A 27,458-nucleotide genomic window follows, 5' to 3' on the forward strand; every position below is an offset into this window, starting at 1 on the left:
AAGATGCCACTACTAAGAAGGAGCAGACTGACTGCTTGAGTCTAGGATTATACCCCAGTATGAAATATTTGTTCTGGATGGTTGAGGCATACAACTCAAAACTGACTATTGAGTACAGTCAATCTTACCTGCCTATGTAGATTCTTTATTTATAATGCACCCATCACCGAGGTATCTGGATGCTAACAAAATAAAAAGCAAAACTACGTTCTTGGGACAATTCCCCACTTCTGTCTCTTTATAGTACCAGAGGTTGTGTGGAGTTTTGTTTTTTTTTTTCTTTGGGTAAAATGTATCATGAGATATGTGCATCCAGTGGGTCACAGATGCAAGGATTTCTTGCACCTGGAGCAGTAAGTCTGTCCCACTTACTTTTGAACTTGAAGGGGATAAAATTAAGCAGTAAAACAAAGAAAAAAAACAAGCATGATACTGGAGATGAATTTTTTCTTATAGATTTTTCTGCCTCCTTTTTGCTGAGCTTCACTTCAAAAGCAAAACCCAAATAGCCATCCCAGCAATAAAATTCATTGTAGTGAATTCTTTCCAGTCCCAGTTTTATTCTGCATTGATTTAAAGTTATAAACAGCTAGCCATGCTTGGGCAGATCCTCACCATCAACGAGACTGGGGCTAGACTGATTTACACCAGCTAGGAATCTGGCCCACTGTTTCTGGATATGCTTCAGAATAAGTGTACTTCAGTATCTTATTCTGTGCACCTTGCCCTACAGTCTGAATACAGGAAGATATAATGGAAACTGTTGGAATCTGTCACCAATAGTGTAACACAAAAGGAATATATTTTATCCCATTTTACAAAGTATAGACCCAACACAGTCATTTTACTGAAAAAACATCATGAACACCCTCAGCTTGATATATTGCTATGTAATGTGTTTTCCATAAGTTATTTAATGTTTTGGTGTTAATGATTACATGGAAAAATGTGCATGACCTCTATGTCTGGAGAACTGTGAAGTGAATGGACTAGTAAATGTCCCCATATATGCAAAATATGACATGTACAGTGTAGCTAAAATGTTCTTTGTTACATAAGAATATTCACATTTCAGAAAGGAGTTTATTAATAATTATTTTGTAAATAGTGTTTGGAAGAAATTGAATCATTTTCTTTGCTGCAGAGGTTGAGGAATCATTCTAACCTACTGCTTTTTTTAGCGATCCCCACTAAAAAGACAAAGTTATGATGTAGTCAGGATGTGTAATTTTGTGTGTCTGTCAAGAACACTGGTTAGCTATCTGCTGTTTCAACCATATTCCATAATATGTTAAAAATTAATAAGGAAGCTGGTTTCTGTCTACCAAAGTACTTTGCTGTTTTGATTGTATATATTTTTCAAACATTTAGATTATTTAGAATGTTGTTTTACCTGTATTAGAAGGATCAGCTTGTTTCGGCTAACGAGCTCGTTTCTGGGAGTCCTGTTTGCCGGGTTATAAATAATACCAGGTTCCACATTCTGAATTTTCTGTTCCAAGTTCCACATTCAGACAACATTCCAAGGTCAGAATTTGTAATAGCTTAGTAGCAAAATTCATATATAAAACAGATATTCTTTCTTAAAGAATTTGACGTTCTTAACTCTCAACTAAGTTACATTTCAGCAGCCTCCCCTCAGAATTTCCAATTCTATCATCTTTAAAACTTTTCTGGACCTGAAATAAATCTTTGAGATGTTTCGATTACTATGAAACTATTGCTCTAAGCCACAGGTTTTTGTTATAAAATTAAATATATTTTGGGGGAACTGGGGAAAATGCAAATGCAGCCCAACTTAAAAGTTCCTCAGGAGAGATAGTTAATGCCAGTCTTCAGGGAGGTTCAGTGGCCTCCTCCGGCTTCCTTCTGGATTAGGGAGATAATGGATGGCTGCTGATCCAATCTTCTCCCTTCAGTGCCTCCCTTTACCTCCATTTTCAGGGTCTTCTGACTGGGCAAGGAACCCACTAGGCCTTGCTCCTCCACTGGGGAGGGCAGCAGGAAGGAAAGAGTTCATTTTCCTATTGCAGCCAGCTCTGCAGGAAGACATGGCCAAGCAGAACCCATAATGCCTAGAAGGGTAGTTAGGCAACCTACCCGTGTTCCTTAGCAATTATGTTGTAGTGACCACTGCAAGTGTAATCTTTGATGCTTCCGTAGCTCCATTGCTATTGCTTAAGGTGTGGGTTTTAACATCCCATAGCATCACTGTGTAGCAGATTTGGGGAGAAATGAAGAACAATTTCCATTATTTATTGATTTAGATTTACAGAACAACCCGGTGCCCACGATGCACTTCGGGGCCCTCATATAATGTAACCTTTACAGTAAATACCGTAATACAAATTTGTTCCAGCAGCAAAAATAACATAACTAAAACCCCTTCTGTTTCACACACAAAAACGTAATTCCTCTTACTCATAACCTGCCCAGATGTGTGGAACTGAACATGAGTGTTGCAGCATGCCCAGTAGATTAAGTAATCTGGGGTCTGGCAGACCGTGGTGGGTAGCAAAGTCCAGGATCAAAGACCCACTCACATAGATATCTATCTTTAACGCAAGCTGTTAATATTTTTGTATAGTTTTTGATATATGTCTGTGTTGGTGAAGGATGAAGTTTCCACCCTTAATTTCTTTGCCTTCGGGTTAAATCAGATCATTGATGTCCCTTTGAAAATTATAGTAAGTCTTCATAATAATCTTTTTCAAATTTTCAGTGATAGTAATAGACTGATAACTCATTTTTAAAATGAAAGAACATGGTCCCCCTTCCCCCCCTTTTTTTTTAAAAAATAGCAAAAATAGTTAATTTCTTCTATGGAAAATAAGTCTCAGGTGATTCTTTAGTTGTTATTGTACTTGGTTTTTTTTTTAAATAAAATAAAACTACTTTGGGATTGTAGGGATGCCAAAAAACTATCTGAAGCCACTGCCTTCTATGTATTGGGTGGTTTGTTTGTGTGTTTGCTTTTGTCACCCTCTCCTCCTAAAGATTTCCACAATGAACTTAAAAGAAATTATTCCAGGCCTTAGCCTGGAATAATAAATTTCAACCTGGAGTGAATTTTTGACCTAGTTATAAAACCTGAAGCGGGGTTTAATGTTACCAACTGGCTTTTAAATGGCTCAGGTTGTTGTTTGCAGTGTTGTTTTAGCTGTGTTGGTCCCAAGATATTAGAGAGACAAGATGGGGGAGGTAATATCTTTTATTGGACCAATTTCTATTGGTTAAAGAGACAAGCTTTCGAGCCCTGAAGACGAATGCTGTGTAGCTTGCAAACTTGTCTCTTTCACCAATACCACTTGGTCCAATAAAAGATATTATCTCACCCAACATCTCTCTCTAAATGACTCACTTGTAATTCTCTTTTTATTTTTTTAGTTTGCGGGTTGGGGGGGTAGGGAGGGAAGGTCAGGAATGTTTGAAATATTTGAAAAATTTGAAAAATGAGCATTTCACTCAACTTCCTATGCAAAACTGACTCTGGTTTCTTTTCTCATTTTTAATGTGTAATCCATTAAAATTAAAACAATTTTATAATTTTAAGAGGTTTCTAATCATACTCGCTGCCTGATACAGTTCGGCAGCTGATGGTCCTGCTAGGTTAGCCAGTTCTGGCATTGCACTCTGACAGCAAGCATTGGTGATCTGTCTGGCACACCAACAGGTATTGGTCAGTCTCTCTACTTGCAAGGGAGATGTGAGGGTCAAGTTTAAATGGGTGGCCCATGCTGATCCTATATCAAAGACTGTATCTTATTTGGACCCACAGCTAGCTAACTGGTGCATTATTGGGCTATCTGCTGGCTTATTCAGTGAGTTAAAAAGCAAATGTTGGGTTGTCAAATTTGCAAATTCATTTTTTATTTTTAGATTTCTATGTATATTCACAAACAAATAATCCATACAATCCAAAATTTTGTGGTGTGTGCAGTACTTAATACGGAGTACTAAATATACCTGAATACATATACATGTCAAGTATGCCTATATTCAACTGTTGTAATTATTTTATGGTAGATTAGGCCTCAAAGAAGTTAAGCACATTTTAAAATCGTTACAAAAATGTAAAATAAGTGGATACTCTAATTAGTGATAATATAAGCAGTTTACCATGTCATATGTCCATTTAATAGTTAATTTAAACAGGAGAAAAATTACACCATGGATTTTTCTTTAAGATTTTAGGAATCCAAGATCTAGGCAGTGGGTAATATGATATGATAATATGCCAAATATGCCAAAGATTTTCGCAATAGCAATATTTTAAGAATAAAAAAGCTGCAGTTGAGGTTTTCAAAGCACTGCTTTAAAATTCTCAACCTATGTATATGCTTTGATATAGAAATAATTGCACATTTCTTAGATACCCAAAAGATACAAAGAATCCTTGGTTCTTTATTTGAAACTACAGTATGAGAGCTAACTTAAGCAATATAAAACAGCTGCAACAGGTTTCCCCCTCTCTCTCTACCCTCCCCCCCTCCCAAAACCCTTTCCAGACAGTACAGTCTCAGGATCCCATTTGAAAAATGATTTAGTAGCTCTAGTAGCAAATTAAAGCATCTGGGCACTTCAGTGATACAGAAAGCATATTTTTTAGGTTGAAACCAAGACGGCTTTGTTGCATTTTCAGGAATCTGAAAGCTGCAGAATTTCAGGTAATGCAGAGCAGCAAATTGTGCAGCAATTTTTCCTAAATAAATCTCTCACCGATGATGGGCCATAATTTACACAGTATCTAATCTTTTGATTTAATACCATGTGCAACACAAAAAAAGTGAAGCTAATCTATCAGTTAATGAAAAACACATTCATTGCTAGGGGGAAGATCCTCAGCTAGTGTAAATTGTAAGAGTTCTACTGAAGTCAAAAGTACTTCTGATACCCAATGGTAATTGCATGCTTAATGCAGTATGATGGTTTAACTAGCTCTTTTCAAGTTCAAGAGAAATAGCATACCCACTGTTCAGAATTAATTCTAATAGTCTTGACATTCTTTTTTATACAGCCAAATTTGCCCCAGTGCTTGAAATGCAATCACAGGCAAAACCTTGACTCTGAAAATTTACACCTTCCTTTTTGTGTCAGCAGGTGTTCCTGCTACAGCCAAAATAATTTAGAGCCCCATTGTCCCCTACGTGGAATAACCCACAAAAGGGAAAGGAAACTCCATGTGTTTCAACTTCTGGAGTTTCCTACTACTTCCGTGGAAGAAGGCACTGACCATAGAGACACATGGACAGCCCTTGCCTCTGCTCCTTCTGCTGGTCCATGAAGAGTCAAGCTTCTGCAGATTCTTCGCTCCTGCATGCATAGCTGCTGTCTGGTCTCTCCCAGGGGTATTCCACAGTATAGGGTGAAGTAGTACATGCTAATACAGCAACAGGCTGTATCAATTTGCACCTGTGTGGTTGGTGAAAGAATCCTGAGGAACCCAAACTGCTCCGTTAATCTCCCACACTTCTGATACGGCTCTTAAAAAAAGAATACAAAAGGTTAAACAAAAGCCAATGCTCAGCTTGTTGCTAATACCAGTCAACACACACAACAGGAATTTTCCTTTGGAAACAGGCACTAAAAAAAAGTCACACACATACTGGAGACAGCAAGTGTTATGTACTCAATTAAGGCAGTTTAGATTCTAATGGCATTTTATTTAGTTGTTTTGTAAGTATTTTTTTAAAGTACATGGACTCTTTTTAAAAAAATGTAAAGCTCTTTCATCTTCATAGGTATTTTAATGTATTTTCCATATGTTATACTTTTAACAATGAAGTAATCATACAGCACAGCCAACTGTTAGGCTGAATACCATAACAGCGTATTAGAAAGAATTTAGCTAAAAATGAGAATGACTTGAATAAGCTGGGTGTGTGTAAGGCAGATGGTAGAAGTGTAAAATTATGATGAGGTTCTTTTAAGACAAGTTGAGGATTCAGTGAAGGAGGAATAAGAGCTCAGAGATCTTTTGATGGGTACACTGTTTTGATATAACTAGTTAACCAGAAATTCAGCCTACTGTATCTCAGCTATCAGGCATCTCTACAGTACAGTTCTTTCTAACACCAGGCTAGCTCATTGGATTGGATTAGTGCTGAATCAGAGGAATGACTGTCAGCTATTGAATACCCAACCCCACTACCTGCAGCAACTGGGGTTTTTCTTAGGCCACATGTCCAAGTACAGTACTAACGAGGCTCAGTATTCATGAGGAGCGCGATTTTTTTTTTTTTAAAAAAAGAGGAAAGAAAAGATAATTCACCGCAAAATATTCTATGGCCAGGATTTTAAAAAAGTATGGACCTACAATTAGGCTTGTAAATCAAGTCACTGAACAAGTGGGTGCTCAACCCCTTTGAAAATCAGGTCACATATTTTGGGATTCAGTTCTCCATTGTGCTGAGCACTCTGGCCCTGATCCAGCAAAACACTTAAGCACGTGTTTGTTTAAGCACACGAGTAGTCCCATGAAGTCAGCTGCTTAAAGTTAAACATGTGCTTATGTGCGCCACTGAGTCAGTGCCTTGCAGGATCAAGCCTCAACCGCCTTAATGGGTAAGTCTGCACTGCAGCTGGGAGTGAGCCTCCCAGCTCTGGTAGGCAGACTCATGCTACCCGGGTTGAGCTAATGTGCTAAAAAGAGCAGTGTGGATGTTGTGGCTCGGCCAGCAGCCCACTCAACCCCCGGGTAGCTAACCCAAGTCTCCGCTGGAACCACAACTTCCACCCTGCTATTATTAGTGCACTAGCTCAAGCCCCACTAGTGTGAGTCTGTCTACCTGGGCTGCGAAGCTTGCTGCCAGCTGCAGTGTAAACATATCCAGTATGCCCAGAAGCCGAACTTCAGCTACTTGTTTTTAAAAACATCTTCACCCGTATGAATTTATTAGGTGTGTTGTTTAGGTATAATTAATTATAATACCTTATGTTAAATTTGTAGATGTTCTCCTGTAGGATAATTTGTAAAAGTAATGAAAACGTATTAATATGAGACCTATCTTCAGAGCTCTGCTATTAAATCTGTGCTGAGAAGTAGGCAGAGAATGCCACATTTTTTGTATATGAACTATGGAGTGTGCAGACTAACGGTGTGAATTAACAAAGTTCGAGTGTAATTTTAAAAACATATTTTTAAACGTCCAAGGAATCATCTCATTAGTCTTTCAGACTGACAGAATCTCTAACTTCCCTAATTGCCTATTGAGAGCAAATTAACCCAGCTGCCCATCTAGTGACACATTTTTTGTGAAAACTAGATGTAGACTCGCCCATGTATAAATAGCACAGTGGTGTGTTAGTTCACAATATAAAGAGAAAAAATCCTGTTTTCCAGTATTGTCTGCACTTGTTTCACACCTAAGGCTCCTGGTTATTTGCATTAGATGTTTAATGTATAGGAAATAAGAATATAAAGATCTGGAATGAAATCCTGGCCCCAATGACGTCAATGCCAAAACTCCCATTGACTTCAGTGGGGACAGGATTTCACCTTCTGCCATGTGGATGACAGTAGAGAACTTGGCCTACCGCTATTGAAGCTAAAGGGGCTCCATGAGGGTGCAGATCCAAATGTGGGCTTGGAGCCTAGATTAGTACCATGTATTAATTATTAATATTGTATATAGTTCCTATGGCTTACTAATATTAATAATTATTAGGACCATGTATTAATTATTAATACTGTATATAGTTCCTACGCCTTTGCACAGCACCTAGCACTCTGAGGCCAGCTATGATACAGTCAGTGCTTCTAAGCATTTGTGTTGCTAGCATGTGAACATTCAGATGTCTTAAATGCCAGGAGCATTTGTGTTTAATTGTGCAGTGCATCTTCTGGTAACAAAACCAAAGAAAACACTCCCATTACATCGCCAAAACGAAACAAAACCCTTACACTGTGAGATCTTCAGAGTAAGGACTGTCTCGTACTATAGGTATGTATATCCCCGTAATCATGGTTGAGGCCTCTAAGCCTCTACTGTGGTATAAGTAAAATCTAATAATAATATTAGACTCAGAAACTAGAGTGTTAGAAAATGTCTATAAAGCCCTGCAGGAATGTTCCTCTTATTGCGATTTCAAAGAGCAGTAGATCAAAGCACACTCTAGAACCTGTAGGGCATGGTAGCAGGGTCCACTCAACCCAATAGGGATACTGCAGATTTACACCCCTGCTTGCTGAATACTAACTCTCTGTTTAGATAAGTCCTTAGTCTACTACTCCTACCTTTGCACAGAAAGCAGGTTCAGCCATTTCTAGGACTTGGGCCAGATTGCATCAAAGCAGCTGCATTCCGTTCTCATCCTGTATACCAAGAGAAATGAGGTTTTTCAGACACTTCACTGTTGATGCAAGTGTCTTCTATGGTTTCTACCTCCTTGACCCATTCCTGAAATTGTGCTAAACCAGATGGTGATCAGTAAAAATGCCACCCACCCAATTCAATGGGGGCAGTGGTGATGGGGGACAGTCCCAGCAGTGAGGGAGGGACATACTTGCTGAGGGCACCCATTGGCCAATCGGGAGATAGGGGTGCTGATTGGTCCACATCCCCCAGCTCCAGGATTTATTCTAGAGCACAGGCCATGTGGAGCCTCTTTCAGCTCTGTTTCACAAGCAACAGGGTTACTCACTATTCTAGCAGCAGCAGTTCTCAGGATGCAGAGGAGGACAGGTAAGGATTCTGGGGCCCCTCTCCCTGGGGCGAAGGGTCTGTCCCATCACGGGTCTCTGCCCTGCCGTGGGGGTCACATGCCTGCCCCCCCCAGCATGGGGGCTCTGCCCACTATTGGAGCAGGAGCCCCCTTAGGGAGGGATTCCATGCTGGACCTCCCCTCACCCTCCTTGCTCTAGAGGAGCAGGGCGCATGGGGATGCTGATGGGGCCACCGGGTCTTGAGGCTTGCCGCTTAAAATCTGTTCAAGTGTCTGTCCTCATTTTGTCACTATATGCAAATCAGTTACAACTCTCCAGCATGCTTGTGCCCCTCGGAGCAGCACTGCTGAATACCTCCATGTTGTTGGGGTTGAACATTACTATACTGGATGTGCTAAGAGCAGTATCAGTATTTCTTGCAGGATCATAGAGGAAATCATCTAGCAACAGGGTGGAGAAAAGGCTTTGCTTAAGAAATGGCAACAAGCCCAATATGTGGAAAGGATTTTTCTGTTAACCATGTGTTCTCCTTTTCTTCAACAAGCAGGAGAGTACCTTGATTTTGTTCCTTAATGCCAATCAGGTCCCTTCATTGAAACACAGTAAATGGCCATTGAGGATTCCTGCAGCCTATATGGTGCACAGCCTATATGGGAGACAGAATTAGATCCTGTATGAGGATTTGCAGCAAGCAAAAGGCCAGACTCTCTTTTTTATGAGTTTTCAAACAGTTCTGTAACTTTTGGGTGTGAAGTCAGAAGGGTTGGGATATTTTTGGTCTTCTCTGCTTCACCCTTTCTCCTAGACAGGTCAGCCAGAGTCCCTGACTTTCAGGGTGCATGCGTTCTTCTTCGATTAGGTTAAAATTGTGTCTTTTTATTTTTTAAGAAATACATTGGCTGTAGTTTAGTTTTGTAAAAACTAAAGTTTTAGTTGATCTGTCCATTCCCTTGCTCCTCTTCTAGGCTTCTCCTCTGTAATTCTGCCACCTTGTCCTCTACACAATGACCTATGTTCCGGCTGAGCTATCCAGTCAATCTCAGATTCTGGCTCCTTGCTGCATAGTCATTGCCTCCTCCTACCCAACTGCTTCTCAGCTCAAGCCAGTTTCTGAGCACCCCACTCTCCAGGCTGTGCTCAGGCTTGTTAGGAGAGTATGATCTCTTGATGATCTGTCCTGCAGAATGACAACTTTGCAGAAGTGGTGGGAATCTGAGGGGCATCTCTGGTCTGAACCATCTTCTTATCAGAAACCCTAAAATCACCAGGTTGCTGGCCATCCTAGGGATGGTCCAAACTCTGAGTTGGATATTTTGGGAAGAGCTGCTGAAGACAGCAATTTGTCCTTCATTTCCACACCTCTATCAAGATGTTATATCTCAGGATTGGGTTCATTCAGCAGCATTGTAGTTGTTCCAAAAGCTTGTAGTGTCCTGTATTCTCTGGCAATACAGCTGAAGTGCTTGAAGTTGGAAGAGAGTGTTCCCCACTTACTCCATGAGAGGACTCCTATAGATACCATTTGTATGAAAGTGAATGCTCCCCTCTGTAGTTTTTGACATCTCATCAATGGACCTTACTGTTTTACTCTGCGTTGGGTTCACAGGTACATAGTCAGTCCCAGTGCATTGGCCTGCCTCTCAGACTCTCCACACATGTTCCCCAGTCACTCAGGCCACCATTCAACAAAGTGTTCAAGGATTTGACTAACTTAAAACACATGACAATGGGACTACTGACCTGCTTAAACTTAGGCACATTATTGAATGGGTGCTTGTAAAATAGACTAAAAACCAAACAGAATTATAGAACATTTATAAATGTGTGTGTAGGAAAGGAAGGATTCCATGAGAGAGAGAGAGGCAGGATGGGTGAAGAGGGAAAATTCTGTGGGGGGGAAAATGTACTGGTAATTATTTTGTCATAATCTTTTTCTTCACATCCTTCCTCTGTTTCTTGTTTTTCCCTTTTCTCATCCTTGCTTTTCTATGCTCATGTTTGTATATAAACCCTAATTCTCTTAAATTTCTAATCTCCTCTTTAAATGGCTGACAGAATTGTGTGTGGAGCCTGACTATATATAGATACACCTCTGGTGAATCAGTCTCTTGGTTTCCTGCTTCCTGGTAGATGGACTCTGTACCTGCTGTATGGAATCCTATATTGTAGGAGGGGGAAATGAGGAAGCACTACACCAAACAATTATCAGTATGTCATTTCCTTGTTCTTATCTGTTCCACCTCAGGGTGGCTTTATATTAATCGCATTTTATTTCCTGTTGTTGTATTTCTCTTTGCTCACCGTATCCTTGCTTTGGTACAGAAGCGAAACCCACCAGTGGTGACAAAGTTTCCAGCCTACGGGGCTTTCCAACAACTGTCTTTCCCAAAGTCAAACTGTTTCAGTAGCTAGTACCATTTGCATGGTAATTAAGTATATGGAGTTTTCACAGGGACCATCCAAGGAGTAATTTCATCAGAGTTACCCTCTTCTTTAGACCATAGAAGCTCATAAAGTCATCACTAGTTGTGATTTTCAGGCTACAAACAGACATAGAAATATTGCCTGTAGTCTAGTTTAAAATACCTTTCATGTTATAGACTTACCTATATGGGCCACTGTATAAACCCCTCCTTATGCAATCTAATGTATATTTTCCATGATCTCTGAATCTTGTGTATGTGTGGCTTCCTTTTTTTGAAGCTTTCTGCCTTTTATTCATTAGTTGGATGGGTAATGACTCTAATTTTTGTTCCATTTTAATCATATTCTTTAATTAGTACTTGGGGTATTGTTCAAGTTAGATGTAGAATATAAGAATTTTGGCAATATCTTAATACACATATCAATGCAAGAGTTGATCTGTACGTTTTGTTTTTTTAAGTTATTCTAAAGCAGACTGCAGTGTTCTAGCCTGACAGTACGTCATTACAGGATCAAAGAAAGAAGGTTTAAGTGAAGTAAAAGCAAAGGGTGTGTGGGTCTTGATATTGGATAGAACACCAGGGACCCCACTAAAATAGTGACATGCTTAGTGCATGTTTGTGAAAGGTCATGTAGCAAGAAACATTTCTTCAAATACGTAAAATGTCAGTTTGTAGCAAAAGGCAGGAAAAACCTGATGGGGAGGGTATTCTAATGTAGGAATGGTTTGACAATCAGAAAAGAAACTATAATGCGATGTTTACATCCCGAGCCATTAGTGTTCATTGGTTATCTGAGTTCTCTTGATGAGACTAAAAAGAGCCACAGTCCAGTTGATGGGAAGGATTTTCCCTTTATTTCAATACTTAGCTACTGCAATGATGATCACATTAAAGATTCCTAAAATGATTGGTTAGTGATTGAAGTGATTAGTGAATCTCAAAAAGCTGGTAAACTCAATTAAGCACCCAGGACTTAAAATGCTTAATCGAATCATATCCACACTTCTGATGTGAACGAAGTTTGGATTGGATTTGTATATTTCTTAGAGACCTGAACAAAATCAGAGGCCCACTGAATTATGAGTTGCATGCCACATAATAAAAATCAGTCTTAATCCCCAAAGAGCTTAGTATTTAAGGTCCCCTGATATGGAAAAGCAACCCTATTCAGATCAGCACTTAAGCACCATCTTTAAGTGTTTTCCTGAAGCAGAACTGATATCGACAAAGGGTAGGAGAAAAGGAATATTATTATCCCTATTTTACAGATGGCAACCTGAAGCACAGAGACACTGAGACCTTGTCTTCACTAGGAAAAAAGGTGTGTTCTTGACGTGGTGATCGCTAACTTGTGGTAATCAACATGAAGAAAAGTCCTAGTGAAGACAAGGCAGTTTGTAGTTTTAACAGGAATCAGCAGGTCCAGGTAGCCCCTCCATGGTTTATATCCTGACCTGCTGACTGGTGTTAACACAAACTGCCTTGTCTTCACTAGGATTTTTCCTCATGTTGGTTACCATGTGGTTAACTAACATGAGTGAAACACATACCTTTTTCCTAATGAAGAAAAGGTCCAAGCGACGTACCCACAGTCACACAAGCTCTCTTTCGAGATCTATGGCATTTCCTGGGTATAACAGGAGAGAAAGCACCACAAGAAAAATCTCTCAACATTTTTGTTTCTGGTGCTAGAGGGAAAAAGGAAGTGAGGAAAAATGCAAAATAACTTATAACTCAAACCCAGCTTTATTTCCAAGATGGGGTGAATGGTTGTCTGTTCCGGCTTACCCAGACCCCACGCTTTGGTGTTTCTGCACACCTTGAATGATAATATGTTACCTTCAACTAATCTCCTGTGGAAGTACTGCTGTCAGGGCAGGTTTCTTGATGGCATCAGTATAAGCATTTTTAAATATAAAAAATATAATTTATTTGAAAAAACTCACTAATCTTTTTTTAAAATCTTATTCTAGCATAGACCCAACAAAGCAAAGAAATGTAGATCTATTCTCATAATCACACCATAGGATTAAGTTAAAACCTTAACATTATGTTGAAAGGTTGTTGGCACATATGAGCCTCCTGATTAGCAAAAGCAAGGATGATAAAAGCATTGAACCTGACTCATTAGTCAGTAGATAGATTAGCAAAAATAATTGGTACAAAGTAGTTTGGTTGAAGAAAAATGACCTTCCAGATTATCCTGAGGAGTTTATTAAAACTGGAAAGGGGGGCAGATTCTTTAAAAGCAAACAAAGGGTCATGTAAAGTACGTTTTGCACCAAGGTCTTGAAAAATGCAGGAGTACTCACACCAAGAAATTAGGCAGTGTTTCTACCACCTCTCTCCCTCAAGTTTTCTGCTGTGCACATGCTTTAAATTCTATTGGAGGCTACAGAGGACATCTGCCAGCGTGAAGTTGCTGAATCAGTTTACTCTTGGGCCACGCTGGCTATGTCCTCTTCCCAGCTGGGCTGGGCACTAGCTCCTTCCCCAGTGGACTTTCTGCCACTGAGCCTTTAGGATTAAAACCAGTTTAATCCTGACCCTGAAAGTTTGAGGCCCCAATTTTAAGCATGTAGAACTGCTCACATGCTCAAAGTTATTCACATACTTAAATTCTTTGCTGGATTGAGGCCTAACTGAGCTAGAAGGCTTTATGCAGCTTGGTAGGTATTATTTAGATCCCTTAATAATGCCATGCACATAGCAGTTGGTATAGGTAAATACTGTTCAATGTGCATTAGAAGTTTTATTTTATAGCCTGTACTGTAAGTGGCTGAATGGCTTTTCTACAGCTGTAAAGCCTGTTTAACCTGATGCTATAAAACATGTCTTGAATGTATTTTCATAGCTTCATAAACTGTAGTTCATTTAGGTAGGTACTTTTTATTGTAATTCTTTATCTTAAACATGAATCTGTCTCCTGATATTGTTCCTTTAAAAAAAAATAAAAAAAACCCCTGCTTCTTTGTTATGTGCATCAGGAGAGTCCTTACATACAGTAATGGTGCCCTGAACTTGTGTTTTTAACAAAAGAATGCAGGCCCAACAAGCAGAGTTCTGATTATAATTTAATTAATTATAAATTTTCTTCATTGTGGTTGTTTGAATGTGGGGCTGGAACAGATGGTCACTTTTTTTCCTCCGCTCCTATTTTTAATTCTTTCTTGAGCGTTCTGAGAAATATCTTTTAACGTTTGCCAGAGTTCAATTAACATCCCGTGACTGTGGGTGGAAAAAGCCTACTTTGTTTTTTTCTCGGCCACATACCTGCTCTTGCTGTACATGAAAAAGAAAGGGTTCAAGCTGGCACGGGTTTTATGACTGCAGGATAAGCTTTTAGTGGGAGGGGTCTGTTCAGTTTTATTTATTTATTTACTTTGTATATTCATTATTTTAAAAATTGCACTGTAAAGCATTGCAGTTTAATTAACAGAAAGACACTGCTCCTTTTGAAGGGGCAGTGGCAAGTGCTTACTACAGTCCTTTTTTTTGTTTACATGAAGTTGTAGAAATCCTGTTTTAAGAATACGTTTAAAGCAGAGATCGTGTTACGCAGTTTATCATGTTTTTCCTGTACTGTGTATAAACAGAAGGTTGTACATTATTGAAAGGCCTTTTTTGTGGAAAACAGGATTGGAAAAAAAAAGTTTATATAAGAATGCAAAGTAACTTCCCGAGACTATTGGCGCAGGGTGACCATAAAACCTCAACAGCACATTGTGAAGTAACATTATATCAATTTGCTTTAGCACCTCTACAACATTTGACTGCATTTTCAGAACACGAGTCATGCTCTACAAAACACATGCTATGGTATCAGTTGACTGTTTTTTTCCACAATCAGTTCTTTACATGCATGTTTTTGTGATTAGTTGCTATTTTACAGTTAGTTGCAACTGAAGAGATATTGCCTATCTAACAATATATTGTGTACACACCTCGGATTCAGTAATAACAAAAAATACTAGCTGTAACACAATTGGAATTTCTCTTGTCTGTATAGCTATGCACATGTTTGTACTTGAATATAATTTCTGGATTTGTATTCTGTGCCTCTGAGTTTTAAACTAGATTGTTTAGGTTTATTAATAAGGTTTTTGCAATTGGAATGTAACTATTCTGGTGGTGATGCCCAAGATGGGATAAAATCCAGATCTCTTCTGTATCGATATTGGCGCTGCAGAGCTAACAGGTATAAAAAATATATTTTTTTAACTATTGTCACACAAGTAAGCTGATATGACTTAGTCATGAGCCGATCTAATGCGTAAAAAGGTCTAATTTTTACAGTAATTTATCTGACACTAACTGCATTTCAAATTTTAAAAATATGTATTATGTTCCATTTTTACAGTTGCCGTCTTTTCTTTATCGTAAACATCGCCACCATGTCTCAAAGATTTTAAGACGAGTCTATTTGTAGATTTGCTTAGTTAGTAAATGCCCTGTGCCCAACAATGATATAGCCCCATGTTAGGATTAGACACAAGGCCCTGATCCAGCAATACCCTTAAGCATATATTTAACTTTAATATGGATTGGGGCTTTGTGTAGTAATATGTGACTTAGGTGGGCTGATCTCATGCTTAGGCACTTTGCTGGTTCATGGCATAAGTTACTAAATTAACAGGTACCTTGAGGTGTATAAATAATACTTGAAGTAGATAAGTAGAAAAGAATGAGACCCACACACACACTGCTGACCATGGCCCTGCAGTGTTGATGCAGCATCTCAGGTGCTATTCTTCAAAGTAGGTATAAACTGGTGTCCCTTCTCCCAGCCCTATGGCTGTCCAGGTGAAAGTCAGAGACCCCTTAACATCCTTCAGAAAAGGGAAGGGCATTTAATGTGTCCTTGCCAATAAAAGCAACAATGTCCTTGACCAAATGGCCCAAGTGATTGCTCAGTTAAAAATAGCTGTGAAGTTTGCCATTAGAATCACTTCATCTAACTTATTTTTTTCAAGTGCTTTTAAATGCCGGGAGTATGAAAAATGATATTAAAAAAATACACATTCTGTGTGTTTGAGTCCCTGTATCTATGGTTACATAAGCTGTGTTTTAAAAACACTCTCAGTATACATTCACTGGCGAGGCCTTGAATTCAGGGAGAGCCAGCTGAAGGATAAAAGCATTAAGTAGTTCATTAGATAGTTCTGTATAAGGAGAGGAAAGAAAGAAAAGATAGTTTCCCCCTGACAAACTTTTCAGGCCAAATCCTACCCTGGCCAGTGCTGCAAGGGAAAGCAGGATGCTGCCAGCCAAGTCCACTACTACAAGGTTTCTGTTGTACTCCTGACTTCAGAATATGCATTAGTAGGCTAGGGAATGGAACCAGCAGACCACACAATTGAGACAGGCTGCTCAGAGGACTGGTATTAGGATCCAGAGCATCTCCTCTAGCTCAGTGATTTAAATCCAGATCCAAGTCAGTAATTAATAATTGTAAGTTGTTGCCATTTTGACAGCTGTTTGGTGACCTACATATAATGATCTGATTGCCTCAACCCTGGTACCAGCAGACAGGTGCCCATCTGACAAACAACAAGAGTACCTGACAAAGCAATCTCAGCAGAGATGCCAAGGATTCAGTGGACATGAAGAATAAACTAATACCCTCAATTGCACCTTTCAGGGGATTGGATATGTCTACATGAGCACTGGATGTGTAATTTCCACCTTGGATAGACATAATAGAAACAGAAGTGTAGCCACCTGTGGGAGGGGCTGGAGTTGCACTAAGATTTCAGATGTGATTGCACAGAGGGTGGCTAAGCCATCCCATTGCTTGTGCCACATGGCTACACTTCTATTTTTAGTGCACTAGCTCGATCAAGGCTAGCACAGTTATGTCTACCAAAGCTAGACATTTGAGCTCCAGCTCCAGTGTAGGCTCACCCTGCGACACGTTTATGGCAAAGCGAGAGAATACTTGCCCTGCATGTGCTGTGTCTGTTCTCTGGAGAAAAGAGTCAGTCTTCACAGATAGCAGTCTAATACCTCAGATGCGTGTTTAATCCACACCCAAAAATCCCACCCGAACTCTAAAAGAGATGGGAAAAAAGTGTGTGTGTGTGTGTGTGTGAGAGAGAGAGAGCGCACTTGCCAGTGTTCTGTGAAACAATTCTATGTTGGTGGTGGTGGTGATGGTGGTTTTTTTGTGAGGGAGGCGGGGGGGGGGGGTTGAGGGTTTTTTCCCCCCTAGGTACATAGTGTGCCTACAGCATGCCACTAGGGTCACACAGAGGAAAAATATTTAAAACAGACAAAAACACATTTAAATTGGCATGTCACCAGTACAGAAAAATACACACACACACACACCCTAGCCTCCATTCTAGTACACAGCTCTCTCAACCCAGCAGAAAACCCAGTCTAAAATTCACCCTTGGTGCAGAGGGCCAGCGGATGGCCCTCTCGCTACACAGCTGAAAATGCAGCTCCACTCTGAAAATATGACTTTTTTTTAAAGGCATCTTCTCAGTTAACGCTATTGCTCCCTTTGTCAGATCAGTGTAATCGCTGCTGACCTCCGTGACTACAATAAGATTACAAGGCTTTTTCTCCTGTTATCACTGCAGGAGCCAAAAGGAAATCTCATGCCATCTGTTCTACCTGCTGACAAATGTAGGATGAAAGGAGCATATTGCTCTGGCATCCCAATTGTTGCGCTGGTTATCCACAGAATATCCGTCAGATTTAAAGTCCCTGGGCCCTTTTTTGGGGTCCAGTTGAGCTCTGCTCAATCAGGACCTGAAGGAGTTGGTGGGGGCAAAGGCATCTTAAAGCCATGTGAATGCGCTCCCAATCCCAGGGGCAGCTGCGGGGGCTGAGTCACAATAAGGATTGCCAGAGTACAAGGTACTCTAGTCACATCCTTCTCCTGCTCTGGTATATCTCTCAGACTCGGATGTGCCAAGAAGGGGTGATGCAGAGCTGGCTTAGCCAGCTCTCCACTACCAGATGCTTGCACAGCAGCTAGGACCCTGGTATTGGGAGCGTGTTTCACCCCCCACTGGCCCTAGCCTGTGCTAAGTGCAGGTGAAAAGTATTTCACTGTGAATGACTTCTTAGGCATTTCAATGGTGTGTGTGTGGAGAGAGAGAGATTTCAACAAATCAATAAATGTATTAGCATTAGATCCAAATTCACAGCATACAGAAAATAGTTCACGGGCTTTTATTACGAGGAAGCTGTCACAGTATGTAGGAAAACAGGTTTCTTAAAATAAGAAGTACTCTCATAAAACTTTTTTTTATGAAACACAAACTGCAAGTCCCACACAGGACAAAGTGTGAAACTGAGGTTTTATGGGAGAACATTGGAACTTGCATGAACTTTCTGTGACACTAAAAGCATTATGCCCAACCGCAGTAAGATAGTTACTCTTAAACTACATTGTTATATACTGTGTACAGAGACAACAGTTATATTTTTGGAGAGGAGGGGAGCGGAGGGGAAATACAGCATTAATACTCTTGATTATACTGTAGAAATGAATAGTTTCTTATAATGATTATTCCAGCCTTTTTGTGTTTGTAGTTCATTTTTCTTGGCACAATACTGAAGTCTTTAGTTATGAATGAATGGGAGGCCAAACTGTACCACTTGGACAATCACAAATGATGTGCACCAGCTGGAAACTTCCTACTTAGGATATCTATGCTGCAATTAAAGGCATTACTGAAGATTAGCTTTAATCTAACTAGCCTGGCTAAACATAGCGGTGAAGATGCAGCAGCATGGGTTTCAGGCTGTACAAGTCTGTGCAAGGACCCTGAATAGATATTCCCATTGCTAGCCTGCACTGAAGTCCACACCAACACATCTTCACTGCTATTGTGTGTGTGTGTCTGTGTGTGTGTGAGAGAGAGAGAGTGTTAGCTAGATTAAAGCTAATGTAGGTATGCCGACCCAAGCTGCAATCACACTTTCAGTTGCAGTGTAGACATGCTGTTTTACTCAAACAGTTGAGAAAAAGAAATAATAAATCTCACACATGGAGGGGCAAGTTTTGGTCTAAGTTACAGCCGTGTAAATACACAGTAAATTCCACAAAAGTAAATTGTTTTTTTCAGATTTACAGCAGTGCATCTGAGAAACTGGCCTGCAATATTGACTCCATGATGATTTAGTCCCTGTGACATGATCAATATCTCCCTCCTAAGCAATGCAAGTTATGGATTCAATCGATTGGAAAAAGGAGAAATGGTAGACTTTTCATAAAGAATTCAGACAGTGGCTTGGGGCCCAGTCCTGCTTCCACTGAAGTTAATAGCAACACGCCTGTTGACCTTAACACCAGCAGAATCAGGACCTTATGGTGTTCTGCCCCCTTTTAGCATGCTGCAAAGACATTTTAGGTTTTAGCACACAGGCAATAATCATAGATCTTCTCTTCTCACATATGTGTTTTATTTCAACAAATCAAAATATTTAGGGTACAGGCTGTTTTTAACTTTCTTTTTATTTTTTTTATTGTAAATGTCAGAAATGAAGTAATTTGTCAGCATATTTCATAGTATTTTGTGACCCAGTATAATTTTTTTCCTTCCTAGTAACTGGCATTTTAATGTCAGTTTGAGCTTTCCCAGGGCATAAAGTGTCTTTTATGATTGGTTTCAATGAAAGGGGGACTTCTGTTGTCAATGAAAAATGGCTTGGTGAGTGGATCGCATGTATCATATGGCATGATGAGGATGGTTTGTCTAGCTTAAATTAATTCATACACCTGGTTGGGACAAGACAATCTGGGGCCCTAAACACAGCATAGCATGAGGCCTTCATGCTACCTTCCCTCCACTGTGATCCCACCCTCTGCTTGGAGTGGGGCAGGGGTTTCCTCAGAGAGGCAGTGGCATGGAGCCATTTTCTTACCCCCAGAGAGTCACAGAATAGCAGAGAGAGTTCAGTAGAAGGAATAACTAGTTTAAAATAAACCAAAAAGTTCTATTCTGTTACTAAAAGAAAAGGAGGACTTGTGGCACCTTAGAGACTAACAAATTTATATGCTCAAATACATTTTTTAGTCTCTAAGGTGCCAAAAGTCCTCCTTTTCTTTTTGCAGATACAGATTAACAGGGCTGCTACTCTGAAACCTATTCTATTACTGGCTCACTTATTGTGGGGAGCATGGAGGAGGTTAATCTATGGAGAGATCTGAATGAAGAGAGGGGAAGTGGCTTTGTGGGCCAGAATTGTGAAAGCATTGCATGCAAAAGGTGAGGCATAAGAGAGGGCATGGAGCCAGCTGGAGGAGAAACAGATGAATAGGACTTTAAATATTACCAATGGCTAGTTGTTATGGGTGGGTCCAGGAGAGAGGGAAACAATCATAAACAAGGTTGGAGATGTAGGATAAGGTGGAGCTACTTAGGGTCTTGAAACTGATAGCCAGGGGATTAAAGCAGTGAAAAGCAGGGAGCCAGTGGAGGAGTTCAGAGAAGAGAATGGCATGTTTGTGTGACAGGCAAGGAAGATAAATTGCTTGCTAGTTACATGACTACCTTTAAGTTTCAATAATATTATTGTCTTTTTGTATAACACCTTGTTCAAACGATGTACTTTTCTGTCAACATTTCCCCTCCCTCCTCCAAGTATTTAGGGCACCTAATTTTGGGAAATGCACACATGTTTTTTTTCTATCTAGATTTTTGAAGTCTATTCCTAATATTTTGGTTTGGGGTACTGATTTCTGGAATGACTGATCAGCCTTCCCATCTAAGCAGTAGGAGAAATGATACGCCCACTAACATGTGTGTTCCACTAACAATTTTGCTAGAGCCCTTTTAAGGGCAGCATGTCCTAATGGAACATTCAGTTTTCTGTGTGCAAGGCAACATTCTAGCCCAGAAGGGCTAACTAATCTCTGAGCCCTTTTATATGTCTGAATCAGACAAGTGTAACAACCTGTGGTCTGACTGAGGGCAAATATTTATGTGCTGATTCTCCCCACTCACCCCCCATTATATATGTATATATTATTGTAAAATACCAGCAGAGATCAAAATCTATATCTCGATCAAAATACACTGTTGTGTACATCCCCTTCAGCCCACTGCTGGATGCTGCCAAACTGCCCAAAAGGAGCAATCAGGAGCCATTGGATCAAATTGTATTTGGTGCACCTGAGGCGGTAATGGAGTGCAATGGAATCCTGGCCGGTGCACAAAGCTGGGATTCTTAAGACTCAAACTGCTTCATCTAAGGCCTGTTTATTGTGGCAAGGCCAACCTATATGTTTAAAAAAACCTGATTCGTTTTCACACAATTGGCAAAGCTGACAAGGCACAGCTTGGGCTGCTGCTCTTAGGTGCTGACAAGTGAGGAAATTAAATTCAGAGGAGGGAATGGTTAAAATACTGGCTACATGGATGTTATTTTTCTAAGGCAACTGAAACAACATTAATTATTTAAAGGATACATTTTTATTGCTAGAAATATTTTCATACATTTTATTTAGACCAGAATCTGATTAAATAGATTGTTTTTAATGAATAATTCAATTCCATAGGATTAGCATCACAATGAACCCTGAGGCTCCAACTCAGAGTAAAATAATAGTTCGGTAAAATATTTCATATGGATCGCAACACGCTTGAATTATTATATTTACCTGCCAGTTCATATGTGGAATAGTACTTCTAACTTTCAAACTCCCTAGAGTTAAGACTTGGTTTAAAACAGAATTTCCTTCTTTAACGGGTACCAGTCTAGTGGATGTGGAGAAGCAGTAAACATGATATATCTTGACTTTAGTATGGCCTTTGATACAGTCCTACATAACATCCTCACAAGGAAATTGGGGAACTAGATGAAATTACTGTAAGCTGGGTGCACAACTAGTTGAAGAACCATTCTCAGGGGGTAGTTATAAATGGTTCACTGTCGGACTGGGAGGACGTGTCAAGTGGGTCCAGCAGTCTGTCCTGTGGCTGGTACTATTCAATATATGCATTAACAACTGGGATGATGGAATAAAGAAAACACTTGTAAAATTTGAGGATGACACTAACCTGGGAGGGGCTGTAAGCTCTTTGGAGGACAGAATTAGAATTCAAAATGACTTGATAAATTGGAGAATTGGTCTGAAATCAGTAAGATGAGATTCAGTAAAGAAGAAATGCAGAGTACTGCACGTAGGAAGGAAAAAATCAAATGAATAGATACAAAATGGGGAATAATTGGGCTAGGCAATGGTACTGAAGAAAAGGATCTGGGGATTATAGCGGATCACAAATTGAATATGAGCCAACAATTTGATGCTGATGCAAAAAAGGCATGTCCCATTCTAGGATGTATTAAGAGGTCTATCGTATGTAAGACCTGGGAGGTAATTGTTCCACTCTACTTAGCACTGGATTATTGTGTTCAGTTTTAGCCTTGTTTTTGGCAAGGGAGATTTAAGTTGGTATTAAGAAAAACTTCCAACTGTAAGGATAGTTAAGTACTGGCACAGGTTACCCAGGGAGGTTGTGGAATCCCCTTCCCTGGAGGTTTTTAAAACCAGGATAGGCAAATAGTTGTCAAGGATGGTCTGGGTATACTTACTCTTGCCTCAGTGTGGGGGAATGGACAAGGTGACCTCGAAGTCCCTACTTGCCCTACATTTCTGTGATTTCTATGGGAGGTGGGAGACCTGTTTTCAAATCTCTGCTCTGCCTGATTTCGAGAGGGGACTTGAACCCAGGTCTCAGGCAGGTGCTCCAATCACTGGGTTATTGGCTGTAGTGGGGAAGAGGCATCTCTCTGTTTGTTTGTGAGAAAGGGCTGACTTGAGTTAGGTGCCTCACTCCTGGAGAGGGCTCTCAGCTACGACTCTTGGCGGAGGGAGACACCTCCCTGTGGCCCATCAGTCTGGCACCTAAGGCCCAGATCAGTGGGATTAGGTGCCTAAGTACCTTTAAGGAGCTGGTCTCTACACCCCACCCTTCCCTTTCCTTTGTATTTCACTGCTGGTTGGCTTAGAGGGCTCCTCGCTCAGCTTGCTAGGTTCTGAGAATTCCTTTCTTAGGCACCTCACTCTCTCAATTTAATGTATGAGGAGCCTGGGTGCCTAATTCAGGGCTGTGAATTCCACTAGTAGCAGGCACCTAGGAACTGGGAGTTGCAGTGCCATAGGTGAGTTAGGTGCCTCACTCCTGGAGAGGGCTCTCAGCTACGACTCTTGGCGGAGGGAGACACCTCCCTGTGGCCCATCAGTCTGGCACCTAAGGCCCAGATCAGTGGGATTAGGTGCCTAAGTACCTTTAAGGAGCTGGTCTCTACACCCCACCCTTCCCTTTCCTTTGTATTTCACTGCTGGTTGGCTTAGAGGGCTCCTCGCTCAGCTTGCTAGGTTCTGAGAATTCCTTTCTTAGGCACCTCACTCTCTCAATTTAATGTATGAGGAGCCTGGGTGCCTAATTCAGGGCTGTGAATTCCACTAGTAGCAGGCACCTAGGAACTGGGAGTTGCAGTGCCATAGGTGAATCTAGCCCGGGGTACCTTCCACATAGAATCAACAGCAATAGTGATATTCCAAGTGGACTTCAGGGAGTCTCTAGAACTTTTTCCTTTTGGGGGTTGAAGCTCTGTTTACAGTAGATTTTTTCTTTTTCCCCCTTAAGATTTTATTCATTTACTTTGATTGAGGAAGTTGGCAGGAGTTTAGTGGTTGAAGGGGTGTCGGTGTCAGAGTTCTTACATACTGTATAATCCTAAAAGCACATTCATTTATGTATTGTAGGTTTATCTGATACATTTGTTTGAAAAACCAAGATGAGCTAAAAAGCTTGAAAGGAGTATCTTGAGGAATTTTTTCCATCAAGATGTAATCAATGGCAGGAAATCATAGAAGTGGTTTTGCCTAAATATTTGTATTAGTTAATTAAACTATAAGAACCCTTAACTTCATTTTAGGTTATCTGTTCCTATGGTTCAAAAATATTTTAAGAGGTCAGTAATGCTCACTTCGACTTTCAATCAATCTGTGTGGGATAAATCTCAGTCAATAAGGGTGAGTTTTCCGGATGTTATGCACAACATGGGGAGGGTGTCTGTCTGTCTGTCTGTCTGTCTCTCTCTGTTTATATATATAGTGTGTGTGTGTGTATGCGCTAATAGTGGAAACAACAATCCATCTCCCCTCATCTGCCCTCCACCCAGTAAGAATGAAAACCATAGGGGAAAAAGTAGTACAACCTGACATATGTGACCTAATGTAAAATATCTGATTATTCCTCCACATCATAAGCACTTTACAGCTACCAGCTGACATACATATTTACTCATGAGTAAAGAGTAACTGATTATGAAACTGAGGGCCGGGAAAGTGAGAGATCAAGAAGGGATAGATAATTTAATAGAATACAGGGCATATTTAATTTCATATGTAATAAAAAGTGAAGACTCCGTTACATGCTGAAACGTGGGTTTTCTTTGTGAAGTTTGTTTCCTTGCAGCTTCTTGAGAATCTGATTGATCAGGAGTCCATCTGCATTGTTGCCACAGAATAAAAAGCTGCTTACAGACACGTATGCAAAGTGCATAATGAGGGAAGCAAGTCAAACAGTTGTATAAAACTCATAAGGCTCAGTCTGGAACTGCTGAAATGATTCCAACAGTTGGAGCTAAATCATCCTCTCTTGCCAGGGCAGGGACAAAAGCAAGAGCAAAGGGGAGTTGCCATTTCCCACAGCACCTCGTGCAAGCTACACACTCCCTACAAGACTCTCCAGAAAAAGTTTCCTCCTCCTCTCTCTCTCTGGATATATTTGCTGCTTTTATCAGCTGGGACTCTCCTTTTTTTATTGTACTTATCATTATTGGTGAAATTCTGCCTTTCCACTTTCCCTTGTTTTGCATTTAACTACTTCTTCAGACTTTTTTCTTGAGTTATTACAATTAAAAAAAATTAAAAACCTCAGTACCAGGTGCTCAAATGACTGCTGTAGCATATCTGGAACAGAATGTGGTCAAGGCAGCCATTTATCCCTAAACCTGAGGGAATGAATTTCACAACTATAATTGCTACACTATAATTCTTATTAATGTTGTGCTATAATTCCATTTAATTCCAAAGGGCTAGTAAATGCATTAGGACTTGTCAACGTATTATTTTACACTGTTTATGATCTGTCAAATTATGCTCTTCAGTATTGTATCATGTAAAGGAAAAGCCCTAAAAAAAAAAAAAAAAAAGCTTTAGGTTAGAGAAAATTATCTATGTTTTCTAGGTCGCGTTTGGAACAGAGAGGGCTCTTTTATTAGAAAAGTAGTGAAATTGAGTTCATAATCAATCCCTGTTGAACCTTTAATGCCACTGTGGTTGATTGTTTATGAAAATATATTAATATCAGCTATCTTATAGCTACTTAAGAAAGGTACTGTGGCTATTTTTATGAAGTAGTAGCTATAGCCAGGACATTTTATGTGATTAAAAGTACCTGTCTTCCTGCATTATAAATAAGAAGGGTGTAGGTGAGTTATAAGGGACTGGGGATAATGAAATAAAAATGAATTGTGTTGCAATGATTTCACTTTATTCTTGTGAAATACCCTGGTTTCTTAGGTAGCGAATATGACGAGGAAGAAGTAGACTATGAAGAATCAGACAGTGACGAGTCCTGGACCACAGAAAGCGCCATCAGCTCGGAAGCTATCCTCAGTTCAATGTGTATGAATGGAGGGGATGAGAAGCCTTTTGCCTGTCCTGTTCCTGGATGTAAAAAAAGATATAAGGTGAGTTATAGCAGAGACTTGGTTTATTTCTGTTTCACTGCAGTAGGGGAGAGAGTCTGGGAAAGCAGGTCACATCTTTCTGTTTTATTAGACCTTTCGCTTTTATTTTTACGAGACTTCAACAGATTCTCATATAGCTGCACAGTGTTCTTTTCGGACTGATTTTCCTCTCAAACATTTTCAAGTCATATACAGCATATGTTGCATCTGTATCTACTGATCAAGAGAGATTGTTAAAAGGAACAATTAAAGCAACTGGGTCACACATTATAATTAGCAAGCCTTATTCCAAGAAATTATCTCCTGAAATGGGAAGATGATGCCAACATTCATCTGTTACATGGAATCACGCACATTACATATAGAACTTGTCCATACCAACGCTGGAATGGGTCCTCTTTATATAACCATTACAGATTTTGTGCTATCCTGTACTGAAAGTATGCCAGTGATACCTCTGCTAATACAGATGATGTGCAAAACGTACCATTTAATTTTAAAAAGCCAAAGGCCACCTCAGGGAAGACTGAGCAGTAACCTCATAGAAAACATTTGAAAACATTTGTATAGGGTAGATTCTGACCCTGATCCTGAAAACGGATCTGTATGAGCAGAATTTTGTACTGGTGCAGAATCCCTCTGACTTCTCATGGGCATGACAATCTGTATGGATTTGATTGCAGGATGGGGGGCTTCTATTTGAATACCATATATTCTGGGAAAACTTGTCTTTCTTTTTTTGTTCATTTGTTTTATCGTATGAGGGACCTTTGCATAAAAGTCTGTTAACCAGCTTCTACTTATGTTCTCCTTGCGACATCACCATTGTCTAGCATGTATATCTCTCTGATATTACAGGCAAAGCAATATTATTTCACATGAATTAGAGCAGGAGCAAATGGATTCTTACAGAACAGATTCATTTATTATGCAAAGGTCCCTAAGCAATAAAAATGTGGGAATATGTGACTGGATTTTCTCTATATATTAAATGTTTTTCAAAGTTCTCCATGAAGCATTAGAGAACGTTTTAAAATCCAGCAGGCTCAAAGGACCCCAACCTACAGTGTATACACCAGCAAAACTGCCACCGACGATAAGGCTTTTTTAACAACTGCATAGTAAAGTCCTAAAATGGAATACAAAACTGAAAAATGAAAGAGAGAAATGCAGGAAGACTAGTAACATTTGAAGGTATATAAATCCTGACAATAGCAAATACAAAGTGCAGTACTTGAAAATGTGTGCCTTTCATTGATTCTGCAGCTATTCTGAATCACTTCCAGCCCCTTTAACTCAGTAATGCTTGTCACAAAATGTATGTGCATATACGTGGAGATCAGTCACAAGTGGAAATACTGTGCAAAAGAGTGTGTACACTTTCTATAGCAATGTGTTAGTCCGGTATGTGGAGATTAGTTTGAATTGTGAATTACATAATAATTGTTCTACTCTTCAGGAAAATCTCAGCATAAACTCTTGGGATGGTGTGGGAGGGAAGATATTTTGGGGATATTTGGAAATGTCAATGAGCAGATGTGGTCACATTATGCAAGATTGTCACATTTTCTTTATGGCAGAAGGTGTGTAAAGGGAAGGGTGTAGAATAAAAGGTAAATGCTTAGCTCAGGAAGCAAGCA

The 27,458-nt window shown here is 39.9% G+C and overlaps 1 protein-coding gene across 1 annotated transcript in view; it reads left to right on the forward strand.

The window, feature by feature from the left end:
* The window catches only part of JAZF1 (JAZF zinc finger 1), a 296,236-nt gene that overhangs the window by 252,838 nt on the left and 15,940 nt on the right, over positions 1-27,458 (forward strand). Inside the window, exon 4 of the mRNA XM_048838463.2 lies at positions 25,649-25,818. Within this exon, the coding sequence (XP_048694420.1) occupies positions 25,649-25,818 (170 nt within the window). The remainder of the gene's footprint in view (positions 1-25,648; positions 25,819-27,458) is intronic.

This window comes from Caretta caretta, chromosome 2, assembly GCF_965140235.1.
Source record: "Caretta caretta isolate rCarCar2 chromosome 2, rCarCar1.hap1, whole genome shotgun sequence".
NCBI classification, from domain to species: Eukaryota; Metazoa; Chordata; order Testudines; family Cheloniidae; genus Caretta; species Caretta caretta.